We start from the raw sequence: 24,089 nt of genomic DNA, 5'->3' as shown, positions 1-24,089 counted from the left end.
GTTATGAAAATATGTGCCCCAAAATTACTAACAAAAATGCACTAAGCTATGTGAGAAGTTAAATAAAAAGAGAAAGCCAAATGAACGCATGTAAGTTGGTATGTTCTCAACTGAAAGAGCAAGTACATTATTCACCTTACAACAAGATGAAACATAGGTCTATAAAACAAGTGAATTAATCAAGAAGGTCAAGTAGGACTTGCTATTAATATGGAAAAAGGGATAACTGAATTGAAACAATTTATTTAATGCTTTTAAATAAATTAGGATATACTGTGTATACAGTTGTTAGAGTGGATATTCACTGACCAAACTAGACTGATTTATGCTGGCCAAGATAGATTTGAAATAGGCTCAACCTATTCCCATGGAGAAGAAACATCAAGGCTAAAAGCATGCAGCAAATGCTTATTATTAGGGGCATACGCAAAGTAACTCGATTGAATAAGAAAGGAAATTCGTTGCTTGGGCACTTCTTGCTTTTGGCTTATCAGTTTAAAAAGATTCTCGCCTTCTCTCCAACACACCTCAGTGCACTTAACTTCACCTCCCAGTATCTAAACCACAAAAGAAAAAAAGCTACTCATGTATTAAGGCAGAATGCAATGGGCCATTTCCTACTGCAGACTCCCCATGTATCCTCAGACATATCACTCAACCACATGGGGTTTTTTGTTTTGGGTTTGGGGTTTTTTCTGTAGTTTAAATTAGACTGCAGCATCATCATCTCTGAACGAGATTTCAACTAGCTAACTTGGGCATGATCAAAAGCCTACCCAAAGCATCACAAAATTCAACATGGGCTGCAAACAATTAATAGTGTCTTCAGAGTAGACATGTCCTGAGGCTCTGGGCATTCTAGGGGATCTGCTTCTTGTGGACAAACAGCTGATTATGAAACGTCCTTGGGCAGAGCTAGAGCCACTGCCTATGTGTGCACACATATGAAAGACTCTGTCTTCTCAGAACTTTTTGACTCTTAACTTTCCTCCTTACTGGCATCTAACTCCAAACCATCTTCAGAAGAATTTATGTTCTACTCAGAATATGTTGCACTGCTTCCGCCACAGCTCCAGGGAAAGCAGTTTACACACAACCCCTTCCTATTTTTACATTTTGGTTGCTGTTATGTAGTCACCTGAGGAGCATTAAATATCAGAGCATTGCTTTTCAGTCCTGCACTGTAACGACGCTATGATGGTGAAGCATACTATTCCCTCCTTACCTCTCGCCACCATTTATAAAAATACATGTATATACACATATACAGACATACATATACATAGATATTCATGAAGCAGAGACTGGGTAAAACACCACCAGCCTTACACACACAAAACCAAAGAAATGCTGTGCAACATCTGGTAGAGCAAAGAATATTTTGTTTCTCAAAAATTGCATAGTGTAGTTCAAAAGAAAACTTTAAAACCTGTAACAGGCTACTTTAAGTAAAATGGCTACTACAGTGAAATAGCTGTCTGATGTAGCCTCACAAATGAAAAGAAATAAAATGAGGTGCACTTCTACATCAAATCATAGCGCAATCCCACATTTGGGTCTCTTAGCAGCCTTGAAACATCCCAGCAGAACACCAAAAATTAATGTTCAGAATGCCCAGAATTAAGTGAAAATCAGCCAGAAACATCAGATAAGCTTTAAAAAATAGATTACCTGTACAACTTATTACTTTTGGAGAAATAAACTACTGATGACTGGATTTCGGACCCAGTGACAGAGGAAATGAAGTTGAAAAGACTTCTCTTAAAGCATAAGCAAAGAGGTAAGACAAGGAAGAAGTAACAAGAACGTATGGCAATTTAAACAGAAAAGTGACCGGATTTGAAGGGAGAAGGGGAAGGCCAAGGTGGAGAAGAAGAAAACCTGAAAAGAAGAAATGAGAATGGATTAATTGTAATCACCCAGAGACTCCATTTCAGTTACACAATTTTAGTTTCTTACCACCATAATTAGCTTAAATTCCTTATTTTAATTTTTCTAAAAAAGGTCATTAGGGACATTTTATAAATGCATTCAGACACTCAAAGGCACACGCCATGCTGCAATTCTGCTACTTCTTGGGCAGTTGTTCTTCAGCCTTTAGCCTAAGCAGCCACCCAAAGCAAGGCAATCTCTCAGCAGGACGCAGTCTGTTATGTTTTATTTTTTCAGCATGGAACCAATGAATTCACAGTTCATTACTTAAATGTCTGTTGCCATTGTATCTCAAAGCACAAACACAGAACCCCAATGCCTGGGAAAGAAAACAAGAAATAAGGGGAAGAAAAAAGCTATAGTATTATAAGGTCAACTTAATAGAGGACATAAAAAACATCCCACAACATTCCTCTCAAAAATAACACCATTATATCTTCACTGCACACAGACTCATATTCAAGGTTACAATTTTGATTCGTAAGCCTCAAGATAATTTTAGTTTTACACACACATTTGCAAAAAAGCCATTGTGGCTGTGTTTTGCTAAATTAAAAGCATCACAACATCTGACTCATGAGCCTAAATGCATGCCTCAGGCTCAACCTTCTTTGCAAGTTCTCCCACATCCAAATCCGACTACACTTACTTTGCATCTTCATGCTTCCTGATTACTGCTGCGCCTTTTAATGTCTTATTGCTCTAACTGACTGCATTCCACTGTGCGAGCTGATTTTTACACAGCCATGGAACAGGAGGATGCAGCTAGTCTTCAAAGACTACTGCGCTAGATATACCTGAGGGAACAGGACAAACAGAACTGTCCTCTTGAGAATCAGTATGAAATTAATTGTTATCAGAAAGATGGAAACAGCTGCTTCTTGATAGGATATCAGACACCTGGTGACTAAAGCCAAAGACAGTAAACATAGTATTTTTGGTTACAATTACAAATACTCTAGTACTTTCTCTGCTTTAGTATCACACTTCTACAGAGTGAAATGGATTCTCCCCATAAAAGTTTCCCTTTCCTGGATTATTATATTTTTAGAGGTTCTTATTTCAATTGTGTTTCTGATGAACATGGCAAACAGGTTTTTTGTTTTGTTTGGGGTTTTGTTGTTTGTTGTTGGTTTTTTTTTTAATAAAGAGAAAAATAGAAAGTCCAATAAAGAAACATCTGTATAATCTTCTTGAGAGCTAAGCAAGTAGCAACAGCTACATGAAGTATGTGAAAATGATTCTTATTTCAAGTTACAGCAAGGCATAGTCAGATCATGCATTCTGAGAGTATTTGCCTTTCAAAGAGTACCTCTAAGCTTCCCACCCCAACCCAAACATAGGGGGTATAAATGCACAACATCAAGCACTTAATCAGCTGCCAAGTAAAGATCTGAAGTGCAATGAACATAGCACAAAGATGCAACACCCCACAGAGGAGCAGAGGACCCCAGTGAGGAGATCCCCATCAGCAAACAGCCTCTGCAAGAGCAGGAGATTACAGGCAGGTTCCAATGAGCTAATACTGGAGGCAGAGCAACAAGTAGCTCAAAAGCTGGAACAGGGGGTCCGAGAAAGATTGGTACCTGCTGAGACCAGAAGCCCAACAGCAGGAAAAGTTACTATCAGGGAATATGAATGGTTATATATGACCAACTGGCAGACAGCAGAGAGATGTTTCTGGCCACTGCATTGTCAACAGTTAAGATTTGAGCAAATATTGCAAACACCAAGCACAAAAAGCCCCGTTAGATGGTTTTACTATTTCCATTATAGTGAACTATTGTTAAAGACTGAGTTTAGAGCTAATAGACCTTTTGTTACTTATCTTGAACACACATTATTTACAGTACTTACTTTTTCTTACTTATAATAAAAATAACACCTGTGTATTTTGAAAAATCATTGGCTTATTGCTTATAAATCCTAGTGTACGACATATCCGCATCAGCTACCTGTGTGGTGTTGGTACACAGAGCATTCAAACAGACACAGGCATAATAAGGACTCACAGCAGCACAATACAGGGGTTTTCTTACAGCACTGACAATCCAGTAAAACTCTAGTCTAGCAGTCCGCAGTCTAATACTGATTTAATGGCTTAGTAGTCTCTTATGAAAGAGAACTCAAGTGCAAGCAGATCATATTTGCTGCCTCTTTTGTCTTTTCATCTACCAGATACAAACAACATTGCTTACAATAGATAGATACCATGGAAGAAAAACCTCCTTAACTCTTTTTGAAGCTATAAAGAAGGCAGTCATTTTCTTTTTGATACAGAAAGTTAGATCATTGTCACATACATTACATGTATGTAATTTGACTCAAAATTGCTGATTGTTATCAACTAGTTTCTGCTATTCATTGAACAAGATGATTTCTTTTTTTTATTTTTTAAAAGCACAAGGTGCTTTTTTTTTTTTTTTTTTTTTTTTTTTTTTTTTTACAGCCAGCATAGCAACGTAATAGCTTTTTCCATGCATCACTGCTGTGCATGCTGTGGTCTCCAGGAAGAAAAAAGCAAATATGCAGATAGGGGAAGTAGTGTTTCCGTCTTTCTTCTAAATCCATTTGTGATGCACCTAATCAAGAAAAAAATTAGTCATCTAGTGGAAACTATTTCTGACTGTTGAAAACTTCAGGATGCTTTTATACAAGCAATTTTTGATGTGAATACTGAATGACACATTTGAATCATAAAATAATCTACCATTTCTTGGCTTTTAGCACGGTAATATTTGTATGGCACTGTAACAGTTGTATATCTTACATTAAAAGGTTATTCTTATTCACAGATATTAAATTATTTTCTCCAGTATGACAGGCAGTTTGCAGCTGATCTGGGAGTCACAGAATCCTTTAACTTGGAAGAGACCTTTAAGATCATCAAGTCCAATCGTTAACCTAGCACTGCCAAGTCCACCAGAAAGTGAACCTTCATCTCCTGAAGACCACTGACCTACGTAAAAGCTTCTGCTTTTCTTTTCAGGGAGGGGTTCATAGCAAGTAAACACCACACTACCCACAGCGTTCCTCTGTAAGAGTAATTTCTTTGTGATACGCTAAAAAAAAAAAAAAACAAACACCCCACACCTGACAGATGTCAAGTGTTGCCATTTGAATCAGTAAACCATCCCCGAGCTGCTCTCAGATAAATTTTCTCTGCATCTCTTCTGTCCACCTGTCTCTCTCCAATATTAGACCAATAGCAAAACTCCCCTCTAGAAAATTAATCGCCTGTTGAGCATCTGTGTGATGTGAATTTCAGCAGTCATTCTGATAAATTGCTTTTTGTGTGCCCCAAAATCAAGTTTAAATAGCAGATGGGGATCACAGAGTGAAAGACTATGTCAGCCTCTAGTTTATGTGTAAAAGCAGTATGGAGTACATTGCAAGGTATCTGCTAATGGCTAGAAGCTCTTAAAAATCCCAAAACAATACATCAGCTAATTCCAGTTTTCACTGAAAGATTATGACAGAGTTGTATTCCCAAGTAATTTAATTACAATGATAAGAGTTTATATTGCTACATTCCAGGGCTTGAAATTTCAGTTTTTACCACAGTTACTGCCAAGCACTCTCACTGGATGTTGAGCCCCTTGATAATTCCCTTCCTATTACAACTGTGTTTATATTTTGGCTCTCCCTTATCTGCTGTGTATAAGCAAATTGCTGTTCTTTACAGCAAGTACAGCAAGCCCCAATCCAAAATAAAAAAAGCCCAAAACTTTGTTCCTACTCTTCTTACAGGAATGAACACAGTTAGATCACTTTGCTGTAAATTTACTTAAAGTACCATGCCCACCGGCTGGCTCCCTTGCTACTTAGAATTTGTTTCCTTAAATCATTCAGAAATGTGACCATAAACGTATTGCGTCTTTCTCTGCGCCGATACAAACACCTGATTTTACGTTTCTCCATAGAACCAGCATTTGTTGCTGTAGGCACACACACACACCGAGCACCAGAGAATCAAGAAGCTAACCCCAAACGAAATAAAAGGCTCAGGCAAACGTGACTTTAGAAGCGCTCTCATTGTCACCTACACTGCAAGCAAAGGGGGGAGCATTAATTGATCTGGCTGGTTTCTGAAACGGTAGCAATCTGTAGGCTCATTTAAATAACTCCAGTAAATGAAGTATTTGCTGCCAGCTGCTGGCACAAGGGATGCTGTGGATTTGTGCGTGTCTAACTGCTCAGATCGAACAGAATCAACATGAGCTCCTGCGGCCAAGTTTCAAATGGCCTAAGACAGTCTTCTGTTCATTTATTTATTGCAAAACAGGGAAGAGTCATCTATGCTTGGGTCAGCTCCTCCAGAAACAAAAGAAATAAACGAACTTGTGATCTAAACACAACGGTTCATTAAAGTACACAATTATAGGGTTTGGGGAATTTTTCTTCAGAGTATGGAGAAACTGTATGCACTGACAGTTTCTCATTTACAGAGAAAGTTAACAAAAAGCAGATGTAGCTCATAATACAGCAACTGCAATACATGCTGTAATTAATCTGGCATTCTAAACAATAAACACAATGTCAGCGAGAGACTTGCTTTAAATCTTTAAGTCAATTATGTACTGATTGCCTTAGCAACACATTACAGAAAATATTTACCATTTACAAAGTTGTGTTCAGATAAGCAATAGTTAAACTGCAACAGGTAGTCTGTAGGTTAACTAGGAAGCTTAGCAGCCAGTACCTAAAGTGAATACTTGGAGAACTAATAAAACTACAAAGTTTCTTTTCCTCAGTATATTCACAAGCCAAACATCATAAACACAGAAAACAGCTGAACTTTTCCAGCTTTGTATCTCAGCCTGAGGAGAGCAGCTACTCATGAAAGAGAGATTGGATACTTTGTGTGCGTGCATGCATTTCAGACTGCAAAACACAAATATTGTCAATCTTGGCAAATTATGGAAAAACTAGACTAGAAGATAGTGAGGTATAGGAAATTTGGGCCTTCAGGTAGAGAATATGTCTGCTTAGAAAAAGGGTGGCAGGGGTGTTTCATCTCAGATGCTGAGAAACTCAAAAGTCACCTTTGCTTCAAGTTCTATATTCACATTTTAAAGTAAAAAAATTTCCGGTGTTAGTTTTCTACCAATTGTTTCTCTATAGCAAAAAAAAAAAAAAAAAGTACAGCCCCTTTCCAGTGTCTCATACAAATCCATCATGTCCCATCAATTTAAACCAGGAAAAACAGAGAGCAACAGGTGTGGACGAACAACATAAGACAGCTGAAAACTGTCCCCACAGTTTAGCTGTCTATTTGTGGGAGAAGACAAATTTTCCATTAAGTGTAGAAAAGTAAAATTTGAGCTCACAAGTGTAGTAGAAAAGTACAAATTGATAATTCAGTCAATAATAAATTTATGCCATATTCAGAAAGTTGCCTTCAACTGATTTTATTCTGACAAATTTCAACCAGAACTAAACAAAGAATTTTTGCAAATACTTGGGGTTTTTTTCTGCTACTACCAGGCGTAAGAGTCACTCCAAAAATTACCTGCAAACACAAGACTTAAAAAACAAAGACGCTGCTTGAGAGAAACTCAACAAATATAACCTAGCACTCCCCATACGCCACCATGCCAGTTTAACTCCTGAATGTCAATGCTGGGCATAAGATTATGTCAGTATTTTTAATTAGCAGCTATAGTCTTACATACCTCGTTATCTAGATAAACTTTAGCCTGCCCATGCCAAAAAAAAAAAAAAAAAGAAAGGAAAAGCTCTATGGTTAGGGTGATTAAGCCACTGGCAACTGAAGAAGGTCAGCAAGTGAGGGGAAAAAGTCCATTTTAATAGCAGGAAGTAGACTTGCAACATTTTCAGAACAAAACTCTTTAGTGGCACAAATACAAACTCTCTGTCTCCCAGAAGTCCCAATTTACTCATCTAACCCTCTGGAGTCCCACCTTCCTTTGCAGAGGCACAGTAGCATTTAAAAAGCAAACTCTCCATCCTCTCACAGCAATTTCATAGCCTGCCCTTTCAGCTCAGCACAAGCCTGAGAGCTGCTTGTCCTACAGCTTCCTCCTCTGCTTTAGTGGGTGACGAAGCATGGACATGCAGAGCTGTCCTATCGCTCTTTATAACCACTCACTGATCTACTCCAAACATTTGCTCTGTACCTGACTGGCTTTTCTCCACCTAATAAGGTAGTGAAAGGCCAGGGAAGGAATGGCTGAGCCGCTGCACATAACAGCCCTGGTTCAAAAACGCAATAAATCTGGGTCCTCTGCCATCCACTAGCAAAATCGGCTGGGACAGCGTAATATTCACCACTCGGCTTTAAATACCTAGGCACTGCTAATGGCAGAATACTGGTTGTGAAATAATACAACTACACATGGTTGGGGCTATGGCAGGAAAAGTGACAAGAACTTAAAAGAAGCCAAAATATTCTGCAGAGTCTCACTCGTGAGGAATGCCCCCCTGAGCACCGACTCGGCCCAGCTCTGTGCTCACATCTCTTCCCTGCCAGCAGACGCGAACAGAACAGCAAAGGACACTGCTTGCAAATACAGACTTATGAATCTAAATTTAGGTACTCAAATATAAGTTACTAGACATCCATTTTCAGCTGCTGCTGAAGTCAGCAATGACTGTGGTTCAAGTTTTATTTACTAAAATGACAAAAGAGGAAGCAGCAAAAAATATGCAAAAAAATATCCCTGTCTGTCATTGTATATTGGGGGGGGGGGGGGGGAGTTAATTGCCAATAGTCTTTTACTTCTTGACAATTTCTTCCTTTGGGCTGATTCTTCCTTTGGGCTGATATGCTATTTATGCTGCTAAGTAGTATTTCTTAATATAATGAGTCAGCTGATTAAAAGCATAATCCATTTTGTCATAAGCTCATAGACTTTATTATCTCTTTTGTCCTGCATTTTACCAATAATTCATGCTACAAATGGCCTTCTCTATAGTAATTGGTTTTTGTTTATTTTTCTTCTAACCCCTTCAAGTCTGGAACGAACCCCATCTTTACTACCAGAATCCAAGAGTCTGCTCCCCTCCCTAGCGCACTGATGTGTGCTGTTGTGGCTGTTCTACATGGATCCCTTCTTGCAGCATTCTTCAGTAAATATCTAAATCGGGATCAGTTCTTTTTTTAAAAAACGCACCTCTCAGAAGTGAAGGACTGAATTATTACAGGTGGTCATTTAAGCCACCTTTGTGGCAGGATCTAGTATACTAGAGCACTGTTGATAGTTATTTAATCTGTCCTGAAAATTATTATATGTCCTGAAAATAGTTATTTAATCTGTCCTTAGGGGACCCCTAAGCCTATGCAACTTATTACAATAATTAGCTATCCTTGTCCTCCCTAAAAATCTAAGAGGAATCTCTAACAGAAATATTTGTTTTTAATCCTAAGCAGACACTGGTAACAATCACCTTCTTCCTATTCCCATATAGCTTTAATTTTTTTTTAATTATCTATAACATTATATTTTTTTAAACTCCTCCCAATTCTTGTTTTCAAAGCACCTCCTTTGCTTTCCCTTGGATTTTCTCCAAATTGTCCAAATTCTGAAGATCAGCACTGGTAACTGGTATGATTTCACAGGTGAAACCTCAGCAGTATTAAGTTACACAAAATAAATATTTATTTTGTTTACAAACAATGAGCCTGTATATACATCCCAGTTTGCTTTATTCTGGGATACAGCATCACACTCCAGTGCCTGTTTAATCTGTGGTACACAATGACATTTAAACCCCTTTCTTCTATACTCTGCACCTGATCTTTCTTCTCCAAGCAGCCTGTGTTCAATTACCATTACCGAGTCATTACTAATTTTGCATTTTTTTTCCAATTTAAGTGTAAATTGTGTTCTGTCAATTTGATGCCAGTTGCAAAATTTATAAATACATACTATCCCATCAACTAACAATCAATGAAAACACTGCCCAGTATGGGACAGTACATCAGAATATCTAACAGAAGGAAACATGCTACATGTCAATCATTTTAAGGATGGGAAGTCACTGGACCTCCTTAGGCAATTTTCAGGCAATTTTCCTGCAAGCAGAAAAGAAAACAACAAATACTGCACCCACTCATGTTCAGTGTTTTTCTCCCCTCCCAGAAAGCATATGCTCATTCTGAAAGTTTGGATTTTCTTTGAAGTGACCAAATGCATATCTATAAGTCAGTCAACTCACCTTTGTAATTCCCCACATGACAGCACCCACAGGCAGGAAAGCTCATGTGAGCTTAACTTCTCACTGCACTCCATTACAATAAAACGTGAGATGAGAAATACACACAGGAATGTATTTTGCACATGTATAGCTTAGTATAACTCCACAAATTTATTGCTAAAAATCTTGGTGGGAATTGTTTGGCATTGCAATATTTTGAGCAAGTTCCACAAAACAGTTCACATTTTCTTCAAGCGCAGTATTTTCTCAACTTACTTCCTTGGCTATTAATTCTCCTCCAGCGTTCCGAAACCAAGCAGTTTACATTATTTGACATTGCACTGGACACAAATCTAGTAAGCTGGATGACAGTTGCACTCAAATTTAATCCTTTTTATTGCCGTCTTGTTTTACTTGTGCACATTCTAATTCTGTTTTGTGATTTTTAGCAGAAAGTGCCAATATCCTCAACTCCCATGGACTAGAAATTAAGGTTCTGCATTCCCAGTATTTTAAATCATACATATGTTTTTATGCAAGACGAGACATCTGTTAAATGTTTAACAAATTGAAATTGCAGTTGTCTAAATTGCATCTTTATGGAAGTAGCACAAAGATATTAGAGATGGGAATAGTGACATGTTAGATATTTAATCACTGGTCTCGGACAGTAATGAACGTCTGCATCAATACAGTGGTGTTTACCAGCTTTTCCCCAGGACATTCATCAAGTAGAAACTTCAGAATTGGGTCCGATTTCATTTCCAAGACTAGGATATGTATTGGAAGTCCATGCCAGACACCTATGAACACTGGGCTGTAATCCTCCTCTCCACTTCGTACATACATTTTCACCCAGTCCTTACCCCACATCTTCCTCCTTCCACCTCCCATCTGTTTTCTCATCTTTATACCATCTTTGTCATTTACTCTTTATTATTCTGCTCTTTCAAAAGCCTAATTTCTTTAAGACTCCCACTCTAACCTCATGTTTCCTGCCATTCATTTGCTGAATCACATCTACCTCTTTCCAACTGTCTTCAGTCTCTTCATCAGTCTCTCATTTCCTCTCCATGTCTCCCGCTTCCCCTGTTCCACTTCATTCCCAACTCTTTCCTTTCCCACAGCTTTCCTCCCATTAACATGAGATCATTTGCCTTTCCCTTTCACAGGAGTTAATATAGAGAGTATATCTTGCAAACAGTCCTCAGTGACTAGCCTTGGTTGATGAACATTGCCAGATGGTATTAGTCTCACTAGTTAAACTATACCAATTCAGCAGCTTCAATTGCTGCCACACAGCCAGAACTACAGGCTACCAGGGTTCTCAACAGGCATTTACCATAAAATAACAATTATTTTCTAACTGCTAAAAATCTGAAGGAAAAAAAAGAAAAAAAAAAAAATCACAAGAACACTTTATGCCCTGGATTTTGTTTTCTTTAGATGTGACTTGCTTTACAGGAAATGTTAGTCTTGCCAAATAATCAAGGAATAAAATGACTAGCATAGTTTATACAAAGTCAAGTTTGTACAGATGAAAAGCTTGAAATTCTGAAAACCGTATTATAGTTATTTTTCAGATATTCCCTCCTACTGCTACTCTACAAAAATCATATGATTCAAGTTATAGTCTCCAGAGGAAGTCATTAAAGAGACTTTCTATCAATGATGGTTTTGTATGTTTTCACTTGGTCTTTGGCACAGACTCAGTCTATATTTAGAATGCACACTATAAAGAATGTTTGAAGCCAAAGGAATTAAAAAAATCAGAATTTTGTGTATAATACAAAGAGATTTGCAGAGACAGGATGATACTCGCTGATATTGTAATTCTAGACAGTTTATAGGAGTTGCACAGGTTTGAAGAGGGGACTGCAGTAGCCAGCCCTACCTGCAAGTGCTACCGTCAGCAGGAAAGCCTGGAGCATCAGGTGAGTCACTGGCTTTCTTTAAGGAAGATTGGTCTTTGGATGGCAGTTACAGAAATATAGTATTTAGAAGCAGGAAAGACTATAAAATTTTTTTTATCAGCTACGGAATATCACACATTAGGTATTATTCCTTCAGAGTATAAAAATGTAGTGTTCTCCCCAGTAATACTGGTGGGCATATGATTTATTTTTTTTTTAAAAACCATGACAAGATCCTTAAGTAGATTTCTGCTATGCGTGTTTGTTTCTCCATGCTTTTGAAAGTAGTTTTGGAGTCCTGGCCTCCTCCAGTCAAGCCATTTTTGTTCCAAATCAAAACAAAAATTTGAATCGTGTTTACTAACCTAACACATCATTACCATTCACTGACCAATGCTTAATGCATACCTGATGTTTTTAAATTAGCATCTTCAACTAGGCTTGCAACATGTTTTTCATATTAGTGTCAAACATTTGCATACAGTAATGAATTAGATTGGCATAAAGACCTTCTCAACATCCCTTGAAACCTTCCAAACCATTACAATTCAAACACATGGAAGCAAGAGTGAGTTGTATCAAGAGTGAGTTATATTAAAAAAAAAAAAAAAAAAAGATGAAACATGACACTTCCCCTTTCTCAACGCTTTTCCAACCAAACCCAGGAAAAAGTACATGCTGAAAAACAAAACAACAAAAACATACTATGGGCTTCAACTGACATTTGACACCAAGAGTTTATCTTCTCTTATGAAAAATCCTGAAGAGTATGAATAATCCCTTCTCAAAAGGAAGAAAGTATTAATGAGTGGTAATAGTTAACAAGCAGATACCATCTAGCATTACAAGGTGATGACTGCAGCCTCCTCAAGAGCTTCATTCTAAAGCCTGACAGGCTAAAATACATAACTGATTGATAGGAATTATATGATCATCATTTTCTGTATTCTGATGATTGTCACTGATGATGCAGGCTATTAATGTGTTTTTTAAATCTTGTTTCTTTTAAAAATGCTGTTTGATTTAGATCAGAGCAAGATCAAGTCAGATAAACCAATTTTAAGCAATTCCGAGGAGAACAGTTACAATCCAGCATAGAGAAAGGCACAAAATAATTGAGCGAGTAGTTCTCCATTTTATAAAGAACTTCCAAAATTAAGGTATTCTGCATTTCAGATTATGTAACTGTTCCGGTTTATTTCACCTAAGTTGCATGATTTTAAAAAAACAACAGAAGATGCCCCATTGATCGAGTTAATCCATTTTTACCTACAGAGAAATGCAAAATAGCATTAGTTTTGCTGTAGAAAGATCAAGCACGAAAGTAAGTTTAATGCCATTCTAAGGAACAGAAAAAACTTGCAGTTTCCCAGATCATGTACCACATCTGACTGAAATTTTACTTTATGAAGCAGCTGCAGACATAAGAAATTATTTCCCCCCCTTAAATCTTGTTAGCACTTTCAAGAAACGTCACAGAGCATCCTTTATCTCCTGACATGACTACCTTCAATATGCAGAAACATACTGTTGTGAAATTCATGTGCTTCTAAGATACGAGCATAAATTTAAAAAAAAAAAATCTACTTATATACACAGTTATCAGCTGGACGATTGCATAACAGGATGAATCTTTTTTTCTTGTTTTTGGTGGGGTCAAATAAAAGCTGCAAAGGAATTTTGCTCCACAGAGAGCTGACACAGAATACCTAAACCAACGGTTCTGTTGTCATGGGCACCAACACAGAAAAAAACATCTAAGTGCCAAGACTTTTAAGAAAACCTTTACTGAACCGGTATAAAGTCAGACCTACAACTTTATACCTTGGGAACCAAAACTAAATAGCTTTAAGAAAAATTTTGCTGACAAAAGAGCGCAGGCTTCAATAAACCAGTGGCCCTGAATGCCCTCTCCTTCAGTGGGTTTGACACCAGGGCATGCCAGGCTGGAGGGCTGAGCTGCCTAGCAGGTAGCTATGGAGGCAGAGGGACAGACCTTAAGCATGCAGTAAAGCAGGAGAGATAAGACCAAAATTGTGCTGTTCAGCAGCTGTGAAAACAGCTCTGTCTCCCCTGATTTCATTTCTAGCAAAAGTAGTTACTAGTCTTCCCTTTAGGAGTACTTGGAAAATGCACAACCAAGTGTGGCTTTATAGTTATTCACAACATACAGAGTAAGGTCGTCCTAAGGGTATGGCGATCAAAAACTATTGTGCCCACTGCTATTGTATGAAGTTGTCTCAAATTGATGCACTAGGATCCCGTTTCCACTTACGGATGGGAAAGACACATGGAATAACTTTAAAAGCTCATCTTACAGCACCTTTTTGCTGACCTACTTGGAACCAGGCGGAGAGCTCTTCTCCTTCCTGCAGGAAGAAGTGCCTACAGTACAGAGCCATCAAATCATCACCTCCACCCACCCTACCTGATCTGTTATAGACAGGGGACTATTTTCCTTGCCCTGTGAAGGTGGTGATCCACACGAACAAGTGAAGGCACCCAACAGTACTGCAAGAGCCTAAAAAAGAAAAATAATCCTCGGACAGGCAGCAGTGATAGAGCTGCTGGCAGAGTTCCAGCTGGTATACAGTATGTTATTTTCTTTGTAAGAAGCAGCATGACACTGGACAATTCGAACCTGTGTTTCCATTCATCTGCACCGAAATCAATGCTGAGACAACAGAAGTTAAAACTTGATCATGAACCAATACAAAAGCTAACTTTGTTTTTAAGCACTTCGGCATATAAGCACTTCAGAGGCTTAGGTGCCCTCTTTTCCGCATCACTTTACATCCCTAGTTAAAGATGATAGAACAGGCTGTGGTTGTTTAGAAGTGGACATCACTCCATACATTTTTGGTTCCTATCAAGAGTTAGGGTACAGCCTTGCAGGACAGTTGGCACAGTTTTCAAAAGCATCTTAGTGGACTGGAAGCTAAAGTTTGTCAAAAAGCTCCATATACCATTGCAGGTCTCCAAGAGCCTAATTAATCCCCCCCCCCTTTTATTTTTAATTGAAGCTTAAGGCTCTAAGCCAATTAGGTGGCTATTCATAGCACTGAATTTAAGGTAGGAAAAATAGTTGATTATATCCCATGTTCACCCTCTTCCACTCTATCTGTTTTGGGTTTTTTTTTTTTTTTGTGAGAAGAGCAGAAGCTACAATTACTGTAACTAGAAACTGCACACAAAGAGGTGAAAGTAGGTCAAGAACAAAAGTTGACCAAAACTATGACCAAAATTACTGTTACAGTACTTGTTTCATTAACAAGTCGGAAGCATTTGGTAGTCCTGTGATGCCATGTGACCTTCTCAGGTGGGGCTGGCTTAGCATTTAAGACTGACATGCAAAAGTAAAACTCAATGCATTATTGCATTTACAGAAGCACAAACTATGAACCCCTTTCACAGTAATTTACAGTAAAGAGTATTTCTCTTACGTTTAAAGACTGATAAATTAGCTACACAGATATGTACTGGCAAGCATACAAGCAATTCCAGCACATTAAGCTCTGTTTTCCATTATTCACCACATCATTTTTATGCAGTTTCAGAGGTTATATACGGTTAAAAATGAAGAGGTTGTCATTTTAGAAGTGAATGAAATTCTAAAAGTCCTCCTATAATTTATGTACGTGAAGACTTTTAACACACAATTTACATGGCATATTCTTTACAAAAGTAGCAGGATTCACTTTTATATTCAAAGAATTAAGATCAAATCAGGTGTAATTAAGAAATTTAGCCTCTGTAAGAAAGTTTTCATGCAACTTAAACCATCTCTGAAATACACGACTTTTTTTTTTTCCAAAAGAAATTAAAAAGGGCTGATGCAGTAGCTCAAGTTTATATACAGATGTAAATTACCCTTCTTCCTGCCTTAAGATTTAAGTCTCAATTTGCCAAGCAGAGTGTATATAATAAATACCAATTGCTTTGAAACATTTCTATGTTCAGGTTGCAGCCATAAACTGTCCAAATCTATATAAAGGAGTCTGAGAATAATCTTAACCTCGGTGCCCTTATTCACAGAAGAGTTGCTTATTTTCCTCCATTATATATATAAATATATGCACACCTTCACACATACCTTTATTTTAACTTTCCAGACCATACTGATCTTCTCCATGAAGAATTCAGTAATTCAAATGTAAAAAAGCTGGTATTATACTCCCTCACTACATTGTACATACAGCAAAGAGGTTCATACACAACCAGGCTAGCCTGACACGATTGACTCTAGTTTAAGAGTACCAAAGTAGGTTAGATATTTTTATCTGCTCATTTTTTGAAACACCAGTTTTATATACATAGATGAATTTAAAAAAAAAAATTTAAAAAAATCAAGCAATTCCTCCTTACCATTCACTTCTAGGAACCCTTTTAGGAATGGTCTTATGATATTGTACAGAATGTAACCATTATTGAAAGCAACGCACAGGGACAGAATTTATTATAAAAGAGCTCTTGCTGTTTAAATCAATGGGTTTTCATAGCCCAGTATTGGGTTTTGGATTGTGGGGAGGTTGTGGGGTTTGTTTGCCTTTTTGGTCATTGGTTTTTTGTTTCTTGGGGCAGATTTTTTTTTTTTTTTAATCCAAAAAAGCCAAAGAAAAAAGAAACACTACCCTCACGCCCACAATCAAAATAAGAAGGTAAAGATCTCCGAGCTCAACAGGGGTAATTACTAGATGCTATGTTGCCAACTGCAGTTTTTCCACAATACAACTAGATCCAAATTACTTTTTAACAACATTAAAACAAAATTAAAAGCAGGCATAATATATATGCATTGTGAAAAAGGAAAAAAGAAACTAATCTCTCTTCAGCCCAGAATAATGAAGTCATTTTAGGAGAACACTGAATGACAAAGCTGTGTTATGCCTGCAACTATATTAAGTAGTGATATAACATGTACATGTAAAGCCTGAGAAAAGGAAAACACTGAAGACTTCAAAAAACAAGCAATCCTAACAGTCATTGTTCTATATGCATACACACACACACACATATACAGCACAGCATTATATATTTAAACTGCAAGGTCTTCAGTCTTGTAGATGCCAAACTGCTGGAAACAGAGTCTACAGTTTTCAACTTAAGGAGTTATATAAGACAAAAGTAAATGGCCTAAACTATTAGGTAAGTTTTAGTAACTTTTATGCTTGTTTGACTAAACTCAGACTTGGCCAATTTCTTGGGGAAAATTTCAGATTATATAACTGCACTTTGCAAACATGCCAGCCTGTGAAGTACACCAAGCCACCTGGTAGTTAGAAAAAGATTAAGTATGTAACTTAAAGTTTAGTACCTGAAATCCTTTTAGTATTCCAGTGACAACTGAAAGCAGAGAAATCTATTCATCTCTCTAAACTTTGCATTTATTACAAAATATCATCAATGCAATGAGACAGAATCTCCTGAAGTGAGGGTCCAAGATGACTTTATGCCACACAGACACTTTCCGCTGTACTCAGTTCTTCAACTGCTGCCCCATTAGGTTCATTGCTTTGCTTAGGGGTGTTTTGGCTTGGTGGTTTTTTTGGGGTTGCGGTTTTTGATTGGGGTTTTTTTTTGGGGGGAAGGAGAATTCAGAGGCCTCCAGACACACTAGAAGAGGCTATGATGCTGTTTAAAGCTCACATAACTCCTACAGAATGATGCTGCACAGGGTTATTAACTCTTCCATTTTCACTGACATTTCATCATAAAATATTGGGTTTGAACATGACAATTGAAAGTGTCTTACTTGCATCCATTAATACATCGGAACAAACAATTTGAGGTTTTATCTGTAGTTTTTTAGCCATGTGTTTCACTGAAATGTCTACTTGGGAAAGGCAGTCTCTCCTTTGTACAAATGTGTGATTCAGCTCAGTTCCAATATTGAAAGCAATATTGCATAACTGTCAGAGATACGTTTATGTTTTAAGAAATGATATAATCTCTCCATGGAACACGTGAGTAAATTATGAAGTGTCTGCACATGGGACACTAAAAACTGTCAAGTACAATGCTGAACTGCTCTTATGTTAATCACTGCTCCATGTATGATATTTTACTATAAGAGATTTAGCATTGAAAGCCATTTTCACTCTTTTTAAAGATTTTGTTGAGAAACTAAATTGAGAAAATTAAGTATTTCTAAATAGAAAAAGAAATTATCTGAAAAGCATAAAGTCAGATTGGAGATTTATCAGAAAACCTATGCCAAAAAGAGTAAATAACCCAGCATTCTTTTTGCACGCATTCATAAGGCTGCACAGCCTGACACCGTATCATCTCTCCTCTCCCTCCCTTACTCCTCTCAAAATGTAAACTTCAGCTTTTATTACAATATTGGGAAGCAATTGAAAGTTAACTTAAAGGTCTGAAGCAACAGAGATTACATTTTAGCTTACTCTTGATATCTAAGGCAGTAACTTGCATGCAAGTTTGGCCTTAAGTTCACCATGTAGTGACATTTCTGTTCTAACAAAAAAGTAAGTCTCCAGCTGTTATCATAATGCCTCCCGGAGTATGCAAAGCTCTCTCCTTGTGTCTAAACAACATTCAAATAAATGGGAGCAATATTTTCCTAATTTGGTTGAAGTCTCTCAATACAGTTATTTGCCTCAAATATAATATTAGAGTTGCTAACTTTATTTTGCATATTGTCTCAGCAGCTTAAGATGCAAAGAAGGAAATAGTGGACATTGCTTGCAAGATAGCTTGCAAAAGGCAAAGTCTAAGGAAAAAGTGTGAAACCAAATTGTCAGGTAATGAATGCCAGCAGTGCCCACTGCTAGTTATTGCTGCCTTCCTTCTAATGTCTTCAGTGCCACTATGTTTCCTCCCCCTCTCCTGCTATTCTCCTTAGATATGAATTTGACATGTTATGTACTTGACTTGCCTTTGAGATATGCTAATGAAAAATAGCATGTAGTAAATGTTTTGATAATAAAAACTAGTTTGAATTTTAAAAAGTTACTGAAGCTTGATTTTTTGAAACAGAAGATGAAAGAATAAGTAAAAAGAAAAATCAAGTGAGGAAAAAAATACAAACAGAACATGGATTCAATTTTTTTTTTTTCTTAGACAAGTTAAAATGCATCAGTAATAAGAGGGGAAAACCAGAAACACACAAACAAAAACCCAACAAACCCCAAAACCAGAAACAGCAAATGAAAGAACAGGTGAAATGAAATAAGAGCAGCCTCAAGAAAGAAAGAAAAGAAATGAGTGGGTAACTTCAACAGATGACACACATGAAGAGCTGGACATTCTAATCTGGAGAAAGCGGGAGAGGAATGAAACTTGGGGAAGAACAGGAAGAAAGAAAAAACAACAACAGAAGTTCAGTAATAGCAGCCTTTTTTGAGAGTGAACGGTGAAAGAGACCCCAGTTATCCCTGCTCTGTAAGCACAATTTACTTTGCATTTCCCCTTACCACCTTTATTAACCTCCCAGAAGTTTCCCTGCTCCAACTCTCTGAACGAATTCCTGCCTAGAGCCACTAAGTTTCCAGGAGCTGAAATGATTCTTATGCTGGTTGTTACCCAAATGCTATTTCAAGGCTGTCTGCATTCTGAGTGCACGCATATCCCCATAACTTCTTTATGACTGTTGAAATACAAAGGCATGCACTGGCGTGGGGGGAGGGATTAAAAGAAGGAAAGAAAAAGAGTAAGGAATATGGGTGAAATCTAAACTCACATATACCCATTTCCTAAAGTTCCTAAAAAGCACCTTAAATTACCATCAGCAAGCACTGCTGCTGAACAACATGTGTTCACCTGCTCCCAATGCATTAAGCATTACAGAGTCACGCAACCCTACAGGGAAGCAGACTGAGGATACAGTTTGGGTTAAAACAGCTAGGGTTCAAACAGCTAGTAAATGCACAAAAAAGCCAACCCTCTCCAACAGTAAAGGTTATCCATGGTTAGTTTTAAGCCAGCCTGGTCCCCTATGTGACAATATAAGCACCAGTGACAGCACAGCAGAAAGGGCTGGACAACAAGAACAACAGGAGAGCGGGCAGGCCTGTATTTTGGGAAGGGAGAGGGAAAAAAATGTTAGCTTACGCCTGCTTTGAAAGTGTTTGTGCAACTATAGCATCTGACCATTTAGGATTTGGCAATCTACTCTGAACTTCTATACCACTGAATAAATCTTTAAAAGACAATTAATAGCATTCCTAAGGAACAGTAACCATAACAGAGTGAAAAAGCATGTTGAGAGCAAAAGGGGAATGGATAGAAAAGTTACTGTCTCTCGGTTTGATCTTTAATTCATTGGACTACAGAAGATCTGAAGCCTCCAGAAGATGAGATTTTGGTATGCTCTGAACTCTTCAGCACCCATGCTAACTAAGCAGAGCAGAGCACGCTAGTGCCAATTGTTTCATTACTGCTGGACAGGAATCAGTCATTACAGAAGTGCTTTAAATGGTTTCACTTCCCTCTCTGAAGCCTTAAAGTTATGGGATCTCTTTGTCAACCTGAACAAATGGCTTGCTTAAAGATGCTACTGGAAGATTTATATCTGTTTGTCTTTTCTAAACATGTATTTCAAAATACTTTAACCCTCATCACCAGAGCAAGACTGCAGCATCTGGTGCTCATTAAAGCCAGGAAATTCCTGTTTTGGTCTTTATGAAACTGTTGAGAGTTGATAATTGATTTTTGAATTCTAGCCTTTGCAAAGAGCTATTTTAGCACTTTCATAGTAAAGAAGAAAATTTACTTAGCAAATTGTTTAATTTCTGCATAATGCTAAACCCAGGCATTAGCATTTTGCAATTCAAAGTTTTCAGAAAATATTTATCAAGTTTGAGTTAATGAATCACCATTATGAGACTCAATATATAGTATTTTGCAATCATCAATTTAAAAGCTGTAATCAGCATAACACAGAAAAGAAACAATTTAGCAACTTGCAGGTCATCTACTTTTAGCGCTTCAGCTTCATTACAGTAATTTTTTTCCCCCACAAGATCAGAAAAAGATTCTGGGTCTTGTACAGAACTTAATCTTAAAACCTGGTTATGCACACCTTGTCTGCAAATTTCAATACCTATGTGTTGTAATTAGAAAGAAAATACGTACTCTGTCCTTATTGATTTGGTATTCACAATCCCAAATTAAAAACTGACAACAGCAGTGAGAAGAACACTACATTAAGCCCTAAATGTTTCATGATAGACTGAACATGACAAACAACAACACAGCTAGAGATGTCTTCCTAAGGATTGTTTTTCCCCTCATAATTTGGGAGGAAAACTATGAACGACCAAAGGCCACAACAGACATCCACAGAATGTGATGCTACTGAAACTGCAGGCAAATTACACTGGAAAATTATGTGAAAAATTTTGTATCACTTGACTGTGATAGGGTACAGTGTATGGCTGGGGTGTAAGACTGTCCATCTGCAACTGCTTCTCCCTCACTGAATGACTGCTTATCAGGCACGCTGTTCCCAGCCAAGGAGACAGGGAAAGATAGCATGTTCTGAGTTCAAGTCCCCGGAGAGCCACCCAGTTATTTGTTGCAGACTCTCCTCTCAATCACAAAATGTCATTAAGTGAAGCTTGAGTATGTTAAATACTTAGAATATTTTCCCTATATAAACAGCTGCTGTAGCTGCAAATGGAAAGTTACAGAATCGCAAACAATTGATACCAAGCATAAACAGAATGTATAAACTACACTTAATTTCACGAGAAATAGGAACCTCTAGGTTAAGGGGTTCTTTGTCCACATATTGTAATTTACTCTCTTATGTGCATATACATAGATAACTTCCCAGAGCAAAGCTAGCCACAGAGTAAAAGTCTTAACTCTAGAGCCACCCTGCAGTCCACAGGCATTTTAAACCTTTTTTTAATAGTATAGCATATTGCTAAAATGCCTAGTTTGCAGCCTATCACTATCTAACATTTCTTTTGGAATAAAGACCGTCCAGGATAATCATTCCCACTGCAGATGCACTCAGTATGCCCAGCTGTATTATACGTTCCCTCCCCTCAATTTTTAGTTTTATTATCAGCTTATAACTTTTAGCTGTTTTATTTCCCCTAGTATTCAAATTCATTCCATATACTGATAAAGCTTCACCACAAGTCTAACATTATCTTCTCTTTGAGATCACTAATAAAGAGATTAAATTAATCTACATATAAAGCTGCATCTCTAAGTTACCAATCCAGAATCCCAGCCAACCACCTCTCTTATCCCTCTTTTCATGGCCTTTCATCCATACTTTTCATCTTCAGAACTAGACTCACTTAGATTTGGAAGAAAACAAATGCAGGTACTACTTTATTTCTTCTTCTCTCCCCTCAAAAGAAAAAACAAACTCTCCTGCCTCAGTTTCCTGAGGAGCTCTAGCTGTGTATCAATTCATAGCACCTCAGGCAGAAAGTATGCAGAACAGCACAGGTAGAGGACAGGTCTGCACAGAGACCTTGTCACTCTCACATTACTATAAACATTAGTTCCACATATAAATATATACATACACAACACCTGCATTTTTTCCAGTCTGAATTCCTTTCTCATTTTTCCCCTCTCAAGTGAGATTCTTTTTCCATGCAAGTTTTTAGGATGAGAGGAAATGGCCTCAAGTTACATCAGGAGAGGTTTAGATTGGATATTAGGAAAAATTTCTTTACTGAAAAGGGTGGTCAAGGATTGGAACAGGCTGCTCAGAGAGGTGGTGGAGTCACCATCCCTGAAGGAGTTCAAAAAAATGTGTGGATGTGGCACTTCAGGACATGGTTTAGTAGGCATGGAGGTGTCGGGCTGACAGTTGGACTAGATGATCCTAGAGGTCTTTTCCAACCTTAATGATTCTATTCTAAGGGGCGGGCAGGGGGGATTCAATCAACTTGTACTTCAATACCATGTGGGAAAGTACCTCAGAGACCAAATCTCCCTTTACACCATAAAATTATTATTAATCCTGCACCTTTCTAAAGAGATTATTTTTCTTCCCATGAGACCTTCTTCATTTACAAAGGTTATCCCACATCTCCACATGTACATCCTAAATATAACGTACAGAGGAATTATTTGAACTCCACTTTCTTGGTTTTAATATGTATCAGCCTGAACAGAAATACATGCAATGTTAGAAATCACTCCCAATTTCATTTTTCCTGCAGAAAAGGAATTAAGTATTACTTTCATTCAGTCACAGCTATGATTCTTCAAGAAGAGAACTAGAAGGCTTATTTCAAAAAGAGATGTTTTGGATTGTGTACTTGGTTCACATTAATAGACTGTACTTCCAAAAGCAGCATAATTTAAAACACATAATACTGGCCATTCCTAAGAAACAGCTGTGCTTAGGTTTCTTAAAGAAACCAAAAAAGCATACAGACTGTCTCTGTCAGGGACACAATGAGTATATATTGTTCTAACTGGGCTTAACCAACACACATCTTTGTACTCTATAAAAACAAATAAAACCCCCACAGAACACCCACTAATCTACAATGTTACCAGAAAGACTAACTACTTCTGGCTGCTGTAAAATAAAGAAACTGTTCAGGTTAGATGTAGAGTTATACAGAAGAAAGCACACATTCCATAGACAGTAAGTACAATAGTCTTGATAATAAAGTACTGCAAGCTACTTAAAAATGGGTTTGTACATCAAATACCTACATAAAGCTGAGATAACTTCAAGAAATTCTTGTAAAAACAGTAGACTGAAATGAAAATACTTCAGGTGTCCAGTACTGACATGGTGACTCTAAAGACAGCATTATTTATTCTGTGCTTTTACTACTCTAACAACTAATTCCACACATAAAAAAGAAAATACTAAATACCTTTTTTCGATTTTGCCCCAATCTTCAATTTTGATGGCCAAGCAATCTGTGTATTTGTTTCTTCCATAATCTGTTAAAAGAAAGCATTTATGAAAAATTAAGTTTTTATTGTTCTCCTACAAAGTCAAAAGTTCATTTTTGGAAAAGATGCTGTTTACCATTTTTAAATCTGTTGACTATTATTACTTATACATAGCACAAGTCATTAATTACTTTTCTGGTTTTCTTGAGAAGAATTTTTGTCTGGTGATAGGTGGAG

The 24,089-nt window shown here is 37.4% G+C and overlaps 1 protein-coding gene across 2 annotated transcripts in view; it reads right to left on the bottom strand.

Moving 5' to 3' along the window:
* The window catches only part of BICC1 (BicC family RNA binding protein 1), a 115,560-nt gene that overhangs the window by 34,783 nt on the left and 56,688 nt on the right, over window positions 1-24,089 (bottom strand). The window contains exon 3 of one of the 2 annotated variants that reach the window (XM_075505273.1): window positions 23,831-23,900. In XM_075505273.1, coding sequence (XP_075361388.1) covers window positions 23,831-23,900 — 70 coding nt within the window. Of the gene's footprint in view, window positions 1-11,986; window positions 12,065-23,830; window positions 23,901-24,089 lie in introns of those variants that run through there. The other variant, XM_075505274.1, reaches the window with a different exon arrangement.

Source organism: Mycteria americana, chromosome 6, assembly GCF_035582795.1.
Source record: "Mycteria americana isolate JAX WOST 10 ecotype Jacksonville Zoo and Gardens chromosome 6, USCA_MyAme_1.0, whole genome shotgun sequence".
NCBI lineage: Eukaryota > Metazoa > Chordata > Aves > Ciconiiformes > Ciconiidae > Mycteria > Mycteria americana.
This window is presented reverse-complemented; position numbering and strand designations above follow the sequence as displayed.